Source organism: Cicer arietinum, chromosome 8, assembly GCF_000331145.2.
Source record: "Cicer arietinum cultivar CDC Frontier isolate Library 1 chromosome 8, Cicar.CDCFrontier_v2.0, whole genome shotgun sequence".
Taxonomy (NCBI): Eukaryota; Viridiplantae; Streptophyta; class Magnoliopsida; order Fabales; family Fabaceae; genus Cicer; species Cicer arietinum.
In genome coordinates, this window is record NC_021167.2 from 5,196,741 (window position 1) to 5,211,954 (window position 15,214).

At 30.5% G+C, this 15,214-nt stretch overlaps 2 protein-coding genes across 3 annotated transcripts in view; both read right to left on the reverse strand.

The window, feature by feature from the left end:
- The window catches only part of LOC101504231 (uncharacterized), a 7,378-nt gene extending 4,930 nt beyond the window's left edge, over positions 1-2,448 (reverse strand). For both annotated transcript variants that reach the window (XM_027337488.2, XM_027337487.2), the window contains exons 1-3: positions 2,231-2,448; positions 1,061-1,161; positions 365-941 (exon numbers count right to left, since the gene is read on the reverse strand). In XM_027337488.2, coding sequence (XP_027193289.1) covers positions 376-941; positions 1,061-1,161; positions 2,231-2,382 — 819 coding nt within the window. In that variant the 5' untranslated portion in view covers positions 2,383-2,448 and the 3' untranslated portion in view covers positions 365-375. The remainder of the gene's footprint in view (positions 1-364; positions 942-1,060; positions 1,162-2,230) is intronic.
- Positions 2,449-4,249: 1,801 nt separating this feature from the next.
- LOC101504568 (uncharacterized) lies at positions 4,250-10,529 on the reverse strand. Its single transcript, XM_004511995.4, has 8 exons — positions 10,100-10,529; positions 9,867-9,962; positions 9,239-9,349; positions 8,410-8,719; positions 7,551-7,641; positions 6,324-6,666; positions 5,654-5,802; positions 4,250-5,205 (listed from the first exon to the last, which is right to left on the reverse strand). Exons 1-8 carry the CDS (start codon positions 10,376-10,378, stop codon positions 4,698-4,700), a joined length of 1,887 nt encoding a protein of 628 aa, XP_004512052.1. The 5' UTR covers positions 10,379-10,529; the 3' UTR covers positions 4,250-4,697.
- Positions 10,530-15,214: the final 4,685 nt, after the last annotated feature.

Consider the following 15,214-nt stretch of genomic DNA (forward strand, 5'->3'; position numbering starts at 1 on the left):
AGGGAAAGACCCTAATTTGTTAAATGATATTTTAATAAGTTATTTATCATCCTTAAAAGTCACTATGTGACGACACTTGTTGTGTTTCAATATATAAACTAACAACAAAATGTTATAGATACAATTGGGTTTAGGTGTGTAGTAATACAAATTCCCAATAACATAATGGGGGAGTGTCATATCTATATTTTTAAAAAGAAATACAAAAACATGTATCACAACAAAACTTTGTAGCCACTAGCTATATAAATAAGTAGTAACATGAAGAAGAGCTAAAAACTAATAAAAAAAAAGTTTACTAAAAAAGATTCAATTGGTAGTGATTTGACTCATATATAAAAGTTCTTTAAGTTTCTAACAATACCTTAATTATAGTTATGGGGTGTTCCTCATCTTATCTCCAAGATTCCCTGTGGCATCTGAAGCTTTCTCCTTAGCAGCCTCATATTTAGCTTTAGCTTCTTCAGTCATGGAATTCCTCGCTGACATATAAGCTTCACCCACTTGGCGTTTAGCTTGCTCAAAAGTTTCTTCCACTTCATCTTTACCATATCCATTCTTATCTTTTGCATCATTGCTTTTATCTCCTCCACAATCCATTGTATCTATTACTTTGTCTTTGACATCATACATTTTTTGTGAAGCTATCTTAACTCTCTCCTTAGCTTCATCATAATAACCAATATTACCTAAATCCATCTCACTAATTCTATGCTTAGCTTCATCATAAACATTGCTTGCTTTATCCATTGCATCATAGAATTTTTCTGATGTCATATCTGAAGCTGTGTTAAGTTTTTGCTTAGCATCTTCATAGGTATCTTGCACTGTATCTTTATCAATTGGCATTTTAATGATTTCATTTTCACTTCCATATTGCATGGCTCCGGAAATTGCTTCCTTAGTATCTGTAGCTTTTTGAGAAGCATACTCAGAAGCTCCTATATGTATTATACAGACAAATTAAAGAAATTGTATTATTACTTGAATTGAATACAATAATTTAAAATGGAGTGGTTACAAGATTATATAAGAGTGGTAGCAAAGAATGAACAAGTACCTGATGCTGCAGATTTGATTGTGTCTGTGGCCCTTGAAGCAGCATCTTCAGCTTTATACTTGATGTTTTCAGTGGCGTCATTATTTTCCAACCCCAAATTTCTGGAACAATATTTGCAAACAAATATCTATGGTTAGGCCTAATATGCACTAGAAATGGAGATTCTTAGATATAAGTGGACAAAGCAAATATATATATATATTGTTTAATAATTGAATAATAACAATCTATTATATATATTATTTATATTTATATAACAATTTAGTTTTTTTCTTTGTAAAAAATAATATTAATACTTTTCAACCATTATTCGGTTGAGAAAAAATGGTTGCGCCAAAGAAAATAGAAAAATAATTAAAAAAATGCTAAATTTGCAATGACATTGAGAAGTATTATGATCCAATTAGGGTCCCTAAAGTAACTAATAACTTCTAAATACTTTAATTTAATTATAAAGTATATCTAGTTATATTTAACTATATCTAACATCCACGTCCCTACAAATAAGTGGATTAACAATCACAACTTGAGAAGAAATACAATACAAGAAAAAAGAAAATTCAATCTATTTTCTTTTTTTATTTATTTTTTGAAAAATGCTAACACGTGTCATATATAAATTTTGTGTTAGAACTTATATTTTTATATTTTGAAAGTTCAAATATTTCTTTTTCCAATAAAAAAATTTCTACGTATTCTTAATAAGAGGACATATTGACCTTTTTTTTTAAGTAACTTAAATTGAAACAGGCATTGTAATGTGTTGTAATTTGTCAAGGTACACTCGTACACGGTTGCTAATTAAATACATCAAACATGCATGCGTGGTTTGGCTGATGAGATCGATCATGTCACGAAATTATCAAACGCAAAAGTGCTGTCCATATATAAAAATATTCTGACGTGTTTTGGCTTTGAAAAAATTGAAAAAATAAAAAATAAACAAATTAATTAGAACGCTATTCAAGTCTATATATTAGGATGAGAATTGAGATTAAAATTTATTAGAAATAATATTAGTCGCACTTGTTAATTAGATTGATTATTTAGTCATATCTCTAGTAGAACAATGATATATATACACTTATATTATTCATCTATATGACTCTAATTCTATCCATCTATTTCCTTAAATAAATGAGTGAAATATAATAAGAGAGAGAACATTACTGGGAAAATGTACGTAGAGTCCAATCAGAGAAAGAGTCGGTGTTTTCTTTGGGCCCTTCTTCAGCAACATCTTCAACCCAAGATCTACATGTTCCCACACACATTGCGAGCCATAATACCAACAACAAAACCTTCGTGCTACACATTGTCATTTTGGTGTCTATTTTCCTTACTCTTGGTAACAAGTATCGGGTAAAATAAAATAAAAATAAAAATGAAGAATGGCGCAAATGCGGTTAGGGTGTTACTATGAGCAGCATGAATATCTCCACGTGGTGCTTTCGGGATAAACGTGGCGATGTATGGAGAGTTAATAGAGGACACGTGTTAAACACTATTTTTGGACGAACCCGCATACTCCGCTTCGCGACCAATCTTGATTGTTTAAACGGGTTTTCCTCAACCATCATCAGGGGTACCTATCTTCTGACTTCTAATATCAACCTTTATTATATAAGATTTTACTTACATTGAATATTTTTCTTTCTACACACTAATGTAGAGAAAGTGATTGACCACCTAAGTTGGTTTACATGTATGTTCATTTCTAGTCTTTTTTCTTTTTTTAATATAAAATAAATGGTGGTGATATTTTTTTTAATGTTATTATTCATAATATACATTTCATCTATTTTAAAAACATTTAATGTATATTTAATATTAAAAAGCGACAATAAATTTCACTTATATTTCATATGAAATTTAAAAAATTAATTAAATGTAATTAACATTTATAATAATTGTGAAAATAACTTTTTTTTTAATTTCTTTTTACATTATAATTATTTACAAAAAATGATTTTAAAAATAATTTTAATATAAATGATGTAGCTGTTATAATTAACGATATATATCTTGAATTCAACTCCTTTATAGTGAAACATTGATTTTTATATTTTAGAAAATAAAATAAATATAAAAAATAAAAAATAAAAAATAAAAGAAAAAAGACTAGAAATGAATATACACATCCATGTAAAACCAACTTAGGTGGTCAATCACCTTCTCTACATTAGTGTGTAGAAAGAAAAATATGAACATATATCTAGTTGACATAATTTGACAGTGTTGTAACATCAACAATTCTCTTTATTCGAAATTCGCTAAATCAGGACATAAACAAGTCTCCCATGCCAAATTTTCAAACCTGGGGTTAATCTACATATATACCCCCTCTTGTGTTGAATAATTCCAAAATGTCCTTTTAACATTCATTGAATAAAATAAAATCCATATAAGATGCAAAGAAAGTAAAAGTTAATGGTCTCTAGTTAACAGTAAGAGCGTATTTTATTATCCTAATTAATTCGCTCATTCTTGTTAACTTTTAAATTATATTTTTAGTTTTTATAAGATTAAGACACTTTAAATTTAAAATCTAACTGAATTTTATGATTTTAATTTATATTTATTTTTTTATAAGAAAAATGAATGGTTGTAGTCCTTCAATGACTTCATATATAATCTCCATAAAAGTAAAATCAAGACTAAAATTTAACAAAAGTTATGTAGGGACTATACCTAAAAATGATTTTATAGAAACTAAACATAATTAACCCTTCTTATCATAAAGTCATTTTCTACTACATTAACCTTACATCTTATGAGAACAATATTTTCATATACTTTTGTTTTTATTTACTACTCGGGTTTAAGCAATTTAAAAGATTGTTCCTATCAAATTGATAAAGATTCTCAATTTCTCATCCATGGCAATTATCCTATTTTTATCTCCTGAAGCTTCATCCATTCTATCAGGTTCAATTTTGAAAACACCAAGTACATATAACTATAATGGAGAACACCATTTTCAGCATACAGGCAGCTGCACCTATGTTTGTATTCATTAATTATCTGAATTCAGTCGAAAAAATGGCCCTGCCTTATAACACGCTCTGTTCACAAAATAATAATAATAATAACAATATAATATGAAACAAAAACATTATTTAATTTAATGCATATATTAAGTGAACACAGATAATTGCGTAGTAGTTTAAAATGTAAGAAGAGTGACCATATAGATAACAAATATATTCTAGCAAAAAATAAAGAATTATTCAGCATATCCATTCATACAGATTATTGGAATTCAACGAAACTCATTAAAAACAAAATGCAAATTTAAATTACAATTTCGAGCATATTTTATAAATTTAATTTCATAATTGACTTCTCCGCTCTCAGGACCTGGCTTCTTGCTCCATATATAGCATGAAGGCAACAGGTTCTGCTGGAATGCTACTTCCATGTAATTAAAGCCTCTCACTCCTAGCAATTAATATAGCTAAAATATGCTATAAATTTGGATCACAAAATGCATCTCAGCGAAATTTTAAAAGGAATACGCTTCGGGCCACAAATGATGGCACAAATAACAAGATTAACAAAGGTATCCAGAAGTAAACTCCAAGAGCAGATGTTAATGGGAATTCAGAAGTAACAAGCTGGAACAGGTTACATTTGATCAGGCAGGGAGAACGCCTTCAGCTGCCAGTTTTATCCGTTGATGATGTTCCACCACCTTGTAATCTACAATTTCTTTAAACAACTGAGAATCCAAGGTGCAGTCGGGGCGCCCATAAACAGCAGCTTGGATGCTGGCCACGAGTTTGGCAATCTCACGGCCAGAAAATCCCTCTATTTTCTTGGCAGCCTCTCTTAGCACATCTTCGGATAAATCTTTTATGGTAATCTTCTGGGCCTGCTTCTTAAGAAATAAACCACCCTTGGATCCATTAGTTTCATCACATAGATACTTGTTCAAATAGAGGTTCAATAACTTAAGACGTTCCTCCTCTCCTGGAAGCGGGAATTCAATCACTTCATCAATACGATCAGTAATTGCGCTATCAAGATCTCCCGGTCTGTTTGTGGCAAGGACAAGTACTATGTCTCTAGACTGATCACCAGTTCTGAAAAGCAATGCATTTAGAGCACTTCGTTGAGCTTCACTCATGTGTGAGCTGTTTCGCCTGCATTGAATTAAAACAGTCGTTAAATCTTTTGCAAAAACAAGAAATTGATATAATTATTATACAACTTACCACACCATTTGTTTCAACAATAAAAGGAGAAAATATTGTAAATTTGTAATCCTTTAAGATTACAGAAACAGGGTAAAAAATCCAGAAAAGTTGTTGCTGATTCACAGTTATTCTAATCTCTCACTTACCACACTATTTATGTTAATCCACTTCAGGCTTTTAAAAACGAAAATTTATCCAATCTAAATCATAAGAGGTAAAAAAAAATTAAGATATTCCATGCAGACATCCATAATGTGATATTTACATTTCTCACATTTAGATTAACCACATAGACCAAACATTTTTAGAGTTGCCCTGATCCAGAGCAATTTTGCAACATTTTATTTTATAGTTATTATAGTATTCAAACTTTGTTTTAGTTCTATAAACTTACTCGCACAGAAAAGCATCGGCCTCATCGATAAAAAGCAATAAGCCTCTTCTAGATTTCTTGGCCCAATCAAATATCTCATGAATTTTGGTAACAGCCTGTGGGCCCAGAGGTGCAACATCTCCTCCAGTCATCATTGCATAATCCAAACCCTTCACAGAAAATTGAAATAGTCAAAGGTAGTTAAAGGTAAGTTTTACCCCAATTTCTGCATATGCGAGAAGTTATAGTCATTGATTAGAAATTCAATGGTTGAGATTGGAATAACTTTGTAGTTTTTAGTTTATGTTTATCTATATAGATATGATAAGTTGATAACAATCTCAATCATTAATTTTCCTATCAATGGCAATAATTTCTTGCTACCTCCTCTAAAGTGACTTCTTCACTTTAGAGTAGCCATCATCTAAAATAATATCTAATGAAGTCCATGGCTTATATTAGAAGAAAAATATAACAAGATAAACCAAATCCTTTTGTAGGCAGCAGTATTGATACAAAGCAGAATTTGATCATCATAATAATCAAGTTTAATCCATTAGTTCATACAACACATACAGTACAATCAGAAACGTATGCCAACTTTTGAGTACAAACTCAAGAGATCATACAGAAGTATTAGCAAATCAAACATGTAAATTAGCACTTTGCATAGAAAAGCTAATTATCATACCGATTTCCTCGCTATTTCCCTTGCAACCATGGTTTTACCAGTCCCAGGAGGCCCATAAAAAAGCATGTTGCGAAATGGTGCCTGATGGGCCTTAGTATTTGATGTTGCCCGTGCTAGATGCTGTATTCTTCTCTGCAATGATGGATGCAAGATAACATTTCCAAGACCATTTTGACTCCCAGCAGGCTTTTCTGCCCTGGCCAAGGTACTATAATTTGAAAGTTTATTTTTGGCTAGAGACATGATCCTTGCTCCTGGAAACTTTGCCATGGATGATTCCCGGATCAATGATGGCTGCCCCAAAATCCGATTAATATAGCCCCATGTAACTTTTGCACCTTCTCTGTGGCAATAAAAAGTAAAAAAAATATTTAGATACCATTTACTAAACAAAAATTCTGATGTGAATTAGGAACTGGATGCCTCCTTTAAAGGTCTTTGGATGCATTTTTTAAATGTCTGTGAGCCCAAAGCATATGGATCCAGACAAAGAGTACTTGAAATAAGACAAAATTCAGGCCTCCAAAATTTCAACTGTATCAATAGTACTTGGTAATTCACACTATACCATCAGGCTAATCAACAAAAGGATGAAAAGTTTACTTCATTTCCTTGGGTTGTTTTCACGATTATATAATAGAATTTTCAATTGGTGAACTAATAATGACAAAAATATATCAGAACAAAAGTATAAAATAGTGTATTGATTGAAAATGGAGGAGGAAGTGTCATAGCATGCAAGACCTTGATTTTAATTGTACTTTTGATTTTTCAACTTTTTCATTAGGTCTGGAAATGAAAAAGCTGATAATGGGCCTGGGAGTTGGATGACTAAGCAGTGGCTAAGAGAACTTATAACCACTTCTATGGCATAAGATAAAAATAAGTTCTCTTAGTATCTTCTTTCCTCGCATAAACTCCCTGATTCCCTATTTATAGTGGCCATAGAAGGTTATGGGTGTTAGTGTTACAGATGTGTCCCAATACATTTGCTTAGTATTCAACAGCGCCATAAAACCGCTAATATTCATCTAGCTTACGCATTCTGGATTCAACTTTTTTGTAATGGATATAGTACATGGACATAATTGTATGAATATTAACAAAACCAGAGTCATGTTTGGCAGAAGGTAAACATAAAATTTACTGCCAACAGACTTTCAAACTCGGTAATGATGTTACTAAGTTCAAAAACAAATGAACCAAGAGAAGAAAAAAAAAATGTACCTTGTCGTATATACTCCTGCAGCTAATGCAGTAGCTCCTCCAACGGTCATTAGCAATTTGTCCCTATCGGTCAACAAGACCCTTAGACCACCTGCATTAATTAGAGAGACGTCAATTATACCAAATAAATTTGTAATCTGGGATAACTTCCAAATAAAAGGTCATGAAGCCGTTGTCAACTGTTAGTGACAATAGTTGATACAAAACTGAGGTTAGAAGCACAAAATTAATAAATTGATTGATGAGATCAAATAATGAAAGCCAACAACATTTGAACTTTGTAGTATGTAACACACGCCTTGGAAATGAAAAAACCCAAAAGTTGAAAACTAATATGTATTGTTATGGCATGAGAGCTATAATATCATGCTACCACAAATCCTGTTGTGATTAACATTTCCCCCACCTCCTAACATATATACTAACATTTGCCTCTAAAAAAAATGATATAAGATTGTATAAAAGCAAGCTTATAAAATTGTGGTGTATTGATTAAATCTTATTTAATGTACGATCAGAGAATTACCAATTTTAGTAATTTAGTTGACATTACATGCAAGACTTTTCCTATACAAACATGATATTCAAGATCACATGTTGATACTTCTCGGCGTTAAAATTACAGAAGAAATACCATAGATATGTAGACACAAACAATGAAGGATGTGACTGGTGTCATGTCAGTTTTGGTTTTACATCGTTCAACATGATAGTTAATTCTTTGGTATGGATATTATTTGGCAAAATTTATCAATAGCAATGGTCAATAAGTTATTAACATTCTCACCTAATATGTTATAGGCATATTTGCAAATACGAAAACATATATCTGCAAAGGATTTTTTATCAATTATCATACCTTCAATATGACTAAAAGTTGTGTTAATTGCAGCAAGCCATTTATCTCTTTCACCCTGCATTCGTTCTATAAGCATTCTCCGGTTATGATCCTCGGTCAATTTTGCCTCATGGGCTCGGGCTTCAGCCTCTGCCATTTTCTTAACTCTAATGGTTTCTCTTTCAATTTCAGCTCTCTCTCTCTCAGTCTGACGCTTCTGAGATTGAATTTGTTCTTCAGTAGCCTGTCTTGCCTGCTCCTTTCTTACGGAAGATTCCTCTTGCATCTTGACCAACTCAACATTATGTCGCCTTTGATCTTCATGAACTGTCTGCGAATGGAAATCTTTGGATAACGACAACTATTTTATGTGAAATATTTCAGTCCTAAAAAATTTAAAATTTGGAACAGTTTACTTTACATAGGGCTGATCATCATAAGATTTACCCACAATTAGACTACTCTATGAAACTTAAATCATAAATCCTACTATTACGGTGTTTCGAACACCCAGAAAAGAAAGGAAATAAATTTCAGGAGTGGTCAAGTAAATTATTAACTCAAGTCATATGTTTCTAAAACAAAATTGAAGGTTGTATTGTATGTTTCTAAACCTGAAAAAATAATTAAAAAACATCTAGTGCCTAAAGGAAAAAAGAATTTAGAAACCATATGATAAGATCAAGTTCAGCGTGATTTTGCATATATTTTCTAACTAAATTCAACAGTATCAAAACTATTAAGACTTCTTCCAATGAAGAATAATGTTTCTAAGACAAATTAAATGTAAGAACTTCCTTAATTCACATATATTCAATAGAAAGAGTACTATTGTTATTTATTTAGCCACCTGCATTCTTTTCCTTGCCAATTCATCTTCATATCGCAACACCTGAGCCTGCCTCTGGGCCTTCTCTTGTTCTAGATTCCGTTGTTCTTCAATCACTTTACGCAGCCTGTCCTGCAACGAAAAATATATTCGGCACAATAAACCAAGAGTGAGATTTAAGAAGTAAGTAAGCTTTCAATACTATCTGATCATAGTCAATTTGTTATTTATTGCACCTATGGCCTAGGGGGAGGGGGATGATGAAAAAAATCATGATAATAATTAAAATAGATATATAGAGATAGCTTAGTTCAAATTATGAAAATTGAAAAGGAAATAAAACGTTTACAAAGTAGTCAGTGAGAACTAGCCTCTTCATTGCCAGTTGTTTAAACATGACTATACCAGGTATCTAATTCTAATTTGAGCTAGTTTCCCACTTTACTGAAATTGCTAGTAGCAATTGGTAATTACATACCCAGTTTTTTTTACAAACTTTTGACGATGTAATGTAAAGCACATCTTAAGCAAAATAGAAGCAACTATACAAGAATATATAGCAATTATATAATGAGCCACCTATCAACACCAGCATAAAAACTACTAGATATAAAAGTTCAGAAAAAATATTTTATAAATGATCACTTACAATATCTCCTTGAGCCTGAATAAGTTCATAATAAACTTTTTCAGCTTCTAGCTCAGCAAGGCGAGTTTTTTCCTGTTTATGCATTAAATCAAACACCTGAAAGACAACTAAAATATATCACCAAACTATAATGATAACCCTTCTCAAAGCAAAGAACACGAATTATTCATTCGTTTTTTAGATTATAAGAAAAAATTCAGATAAAATTCCAGAACCAAAATAAAAAAAAAAACCTTTTTAGCGTGGGTAGAATTATTGATTTCACGGAGAGCTTTTGCACCTCTTTCTAACGATTCAGGATCAAACCCCGACTTCTTAGAATCCTCCGGCGGCGGAGACTCCGACTTGGAGTCAGATGCTGGGTCCGTCGACGACGGCGAACCGGAAGGTGAGGAAGAGAAAAAAGGGAAACGAAAGTAGGATTCGGCGTAAGCACGATCGGATGATGTGGATATAGAAGCCACCGCAGCAGCTGTCACGGCCACGCATGAGGTTAATCTAGCGGCGGCCATGGATTTGGAATTAGAAACTATAATGCGCTTTGAAAATGGATCATGAAGAAGTTTGGTGGTTTACGATGTGGCGCGAGCTTAAACCCTCAGCTAGGGTTTAACGGAAATGGAAGAGAAATTTGTGTCGTAGCGTGGAGAGCAATTCAAATACTTGAAACGACTGTCGTTTATTGTACGAACTTGGAAATAGATCAAACGACTTGTAGTCTGGATACCAGGGTAGCTACCGTGGGCTCTTGGCCCACTGGACCCTTATATTCTAGGGGATCCAGCTCCCATGCAAGTTCTCGCATTCAGTACCTTCACAATCGTTCCATTAAAATTAAATATTTTATATTTAAATTTAATATTTTAAATTATAAAATTAAATTAAAATCGGTATTTTTATATTCCGCTTGATAAAAATTAGATCGTCGTCATTGCGCTTGAATGCATGAATGCGTAGATTTTCCATTTTCAGAAAAACCAAATTGTATTGAGCATTTACCTTCGCTCATCTTGATATGCTAAAAACTCAGTTATATTAGAAAGTTTCTTCTTTTAACCTTTTACACTTTGGAATATATATTTAGAAAGAAAAAAAAAGGATATATATTTAAAAAAAAGTTATTTTTTGTTTTCTTAATGTTTAATTTTAGACAACATTTATTTTTTTTTTTAGAAGTATGGAGGACAATTTTATGGAAAATAAAATTTAATCATTTTTAAAGAGTATTAGAGACATTCTCTTTTCTTTTGAACACTCGCTATAATTTTTATTTTCGATTGAGTATAATTTATTTGCATCCCACCTCTTAATGTGAGATGCATTTCTAAAGCGTCGGATCCACCTTAAATTTACTTAATAAAAGATTGAATATTGAAAATATATTGTTGTTAACATTTTTCATTGTTTTTTTGCTGTATTTTGAAAGTCATTAGACTTACATGTTGACTTAACATATACTATGGGTTTGGCTAAAAATCTATAAATTCGCAAGCTTTCATTCAATGGTATTGAGCAATTTCAAATTTCATATTATGGTCAATTGAAAAGTGATTACCATGTTAGTGTAAATCATGTTTGAGGAGTGTGTGGATTGAAGATTTAAACTTTGTTGTCTAAACGTGTTATGAGTACTATAAGTAAATAATAATTTTGACGATGAGAGTTGAACATGTCTCTTTGAGTTTTTGGAGATCGCGTCAAACTTGTTATCGTATTGTATTGGCTCTTTTCCATTTAAGTGGCTCTTTTCCATTTAAGTCTCTAGCTAGGAACACGCTGAAAATATTATTTTGATGGAAATGAAGACATCCATGTATGGGGGGTAGAGTGATGCTAATCACTTCAGTTTTTTACTAGTGATAATTCTTATATAAAGGGAGGAAAGTCATAAAATACAAATAATTGTTTGATTGGAAGGACATGATTATAAGTCTTCGGAAGCATATGTTTTATTTTTTTAGTTTTTAATTATTTTAATCATTGATTAATTTTAAAAATTATTTGATATAGTTTGTCGATTTTAGTTATTGAATTTAATGATATGTTTATGTTTTTATTTTTTGGATTAAATTGATTTTTTTTGTTTTGTTTTGTGTTGTTTATTTGTTTTAATGTAGTGCAAAATTTTGTTAAAAAATCAACATCACTTATGTTAATTATTTTAATCATATATGGAGTTGTAGATGTCTAAATGGAGTTAAATCAGCTGCAAATAAAAAGTAAGATTCATAGTTACAACTTTCATGGAGACATCAGAACCAAATTCAGACTCAAAAAATGAGACAATGTAGTAGAAGTCAAACCTCAAATGTTGTACGCTAAAGCGCAAATGCATGCGTCTGAAGTGCATTTGTGTGCTTTTGAACAAACTATTTTTGTCCCCTTGAGCGCTAGAGTGACCCTAGAGCACACAACGCGATGATGAATGAATAAAACTGTAATTTTATCGCTTTTTGCAGACCTTTGATTGTTTTTAGGAGGAACAACTTGTGCTCTAGCATAGAAAACTTGAAGGAGACTGATTCTAACATTATTAAAGGAGTTTTCTCATTAATAATTTATGAATATTTTTTGTAATTTTTCTTTAATATTTATCTTTTGTGCATTTGTGATGAGTAACCAAACTTTTATGAAACCCTTGAATATATCATTTGATTTATGGTAATATGAACGAGTTTATTAAATTATTTTTTCTCATTTTTGCACTTAATTTTTTTTATTGTCTTATCACTTTTAAATTATTTTACGATTTGTATTTTGAAACGGAAGTGGACTTTACAAATTTATGAGATGAGAAATTCATGACTTAATTGTATATGAATAGATGTAAATGCATGAAACCAAAATAGATATTTGTAAAGGCAGTAAATCAATATAAGAATTCTTGTACATTTAAGTTTAATTCCACTAAGAAATTAGACGTTACTTTTAAATTAAAAGTTTTATCATTAAGGAATTAGGGTAAAAATAATAAATAGAATTCGTAATAGTTCGATAAATAATGTATGTAGTTGAAATCAAATTAGGAACTAAAGTTTAATACAAAGTGAAATTTATCTCTCACATTTTTCTTATCATAAAGTTCAATATTTCTGCTTTTATTACTTTGAAAATTATTCCATCAACTGTATTGTTGAATTTTAATAATTAAACGTAATTTGATAGTATAGCGTAATTATTAAATTTAACATTTCATATTATCGTTTTATTATTATTTGCAACGATTCAGTTCATCTGTGGAAGAGAACTCCAATATATTAAATTACATGGAAAGTGAAATCCTTTAGGAATCACCCTTGGAGATACATCGATTTACCAAGCAAACATATCAATTCTGCAAGTGCTGGATTCTAAAGAATCACGAACCTGACAAGCATTAAAAAATTATATTAGTAGAATGTAAGAAGTGCCAGAACCATGAAATTTAACATGCAAGGACATAGTAGTAGCAAACAAATCAAGTACTCGATGACATGCAGGTGTGGTAGATTAAGTTTCATTAAAGTACCATTTTGATATTTTACCTTTTTTCTTTAACATTTAAGTTCTTTAAATCATAAAACTTGTATATCAGTATCCTTTTAGCTTATTATGTTACAAAAATGTACATGTGAATGTTATCCAAAGTCACAATTTAAATAATTTTTTAGTAAAATAATAATACTTTTAAATTAATTTATTATTTAAAAAACTTAAAGAATCCTAAGATTTTCATTTTCTTCTCTTCATCATGATGATCTTCCAACACTTCACTCTAAATAAAAACTTAGCAAATATCTAAATAGTCTTTTAGTCTTCAAACCCATCAAAACATAAAATAAAAAACCTAAAAATTGAATATTTTCTGTAAAATACAAAAAAAGAAGCTTAAAAATTGAGTATAAAATATTTGAAAAACAAATTGGGTGAATATATAGAAAAATAAAATAAAAAAGAGTAAAAGTTTAGAAATAGTGATGTGATGATACCTTTATAAGGAAAAGGGATATCACCACGCTCAATGCGTTTGATATCTTCTTTGAGTAACTCATAGTGCTTTTTAACATCCTCAACAGATTTTCCAACAACTTTAGCTACATTGTGCCACTTGTCAGGTGTTTCCCTATCATATATAGCTAGAGCCTCTTCAAATAGTTTGTTTTGTCTTTGTGTCCAAGATGCCATTAATTTGATCAACTAGAGAAAATTATGGTTAATTTAGTTAGAGAAGAAATTAATATTACTCTCTCTCTATGTTGATTAAAGAGTTCGATAAGACTTCTCTATAAATAGAAGGAAAAGTAATGCTACTAGTGTACGTGGTGGCCGAATATTGTGACCCGAATTTTTGGAGCAATATATAAGGACAGTAATATCAAGTGGAAGAAGAGAATCAAGATCAAAGGATACACTTTTACTAATTGTTTTAATTAAGGAAATATACTCCTTCATTATGCCATTGCAACTTGAAATTAATTTTCCATTTCTGTTTGTTTTAGTACTGTATCAAAAATGGTATGAATAACAGATTGCTGCGAATCCATTCATTATTAAATTCTATTTCTAATGTCGGTGTTAGAAATTATAATGTAGTTGTGCAAATTCTCACTCAGGGTAGCACATTTTCAATCTGGTTGAGAGTGGCTTTATTAATTAACAAAATGTATCAATTTCATTTATTCACCATTAACTAATTGATTTTGAGATATCTTACTTTATCGGTTGAAATGAATTATTTACTCACATTTAAGATTTTATTTTTGTCTGCATCCAATTGATCATAATGTATATACTACATCCGTTTTTAAATATATTTTTTTTTTTAAAGTTATTTGTCATTCCATTGGAATTTTCAACTATATTAATTATTTTTTTATTAACATATTTATTTAATCAACAATAATCAATAATAAAAATATTAATTAACTATTTTCTGTCTTTTCAAGGTGAATATATGATAACAATAACAATTATTTGCATGCTTCGCAAGAATCTATGAGGTAACCAACCATTCAACACCATTTACTTAAATGCGCATAATAATCCTTGCAATAAAAAAGTGTTCCGTGATACGCAAGCTTGAATCATTGTAGTCGATTCTTGTTCATTTAACTTCTTTGTTACAAGTGAATTTTTCATTAAAATGAAATTATAGTCTCTATGACCGAGTGGTCCCTTTTTACTATAGTAGATCCTAAACATTTTTTGTTTTGTTATAAAACATACTATTCTTAAATTCGTGCGTCGTACCAAGAAAAATTATTGACAAATATAGTGTTATATATATATATATATATATATATATATATATATATATATATATATATATATATATATATAAATAAAATTTAATTAATTAACAAAAAAAC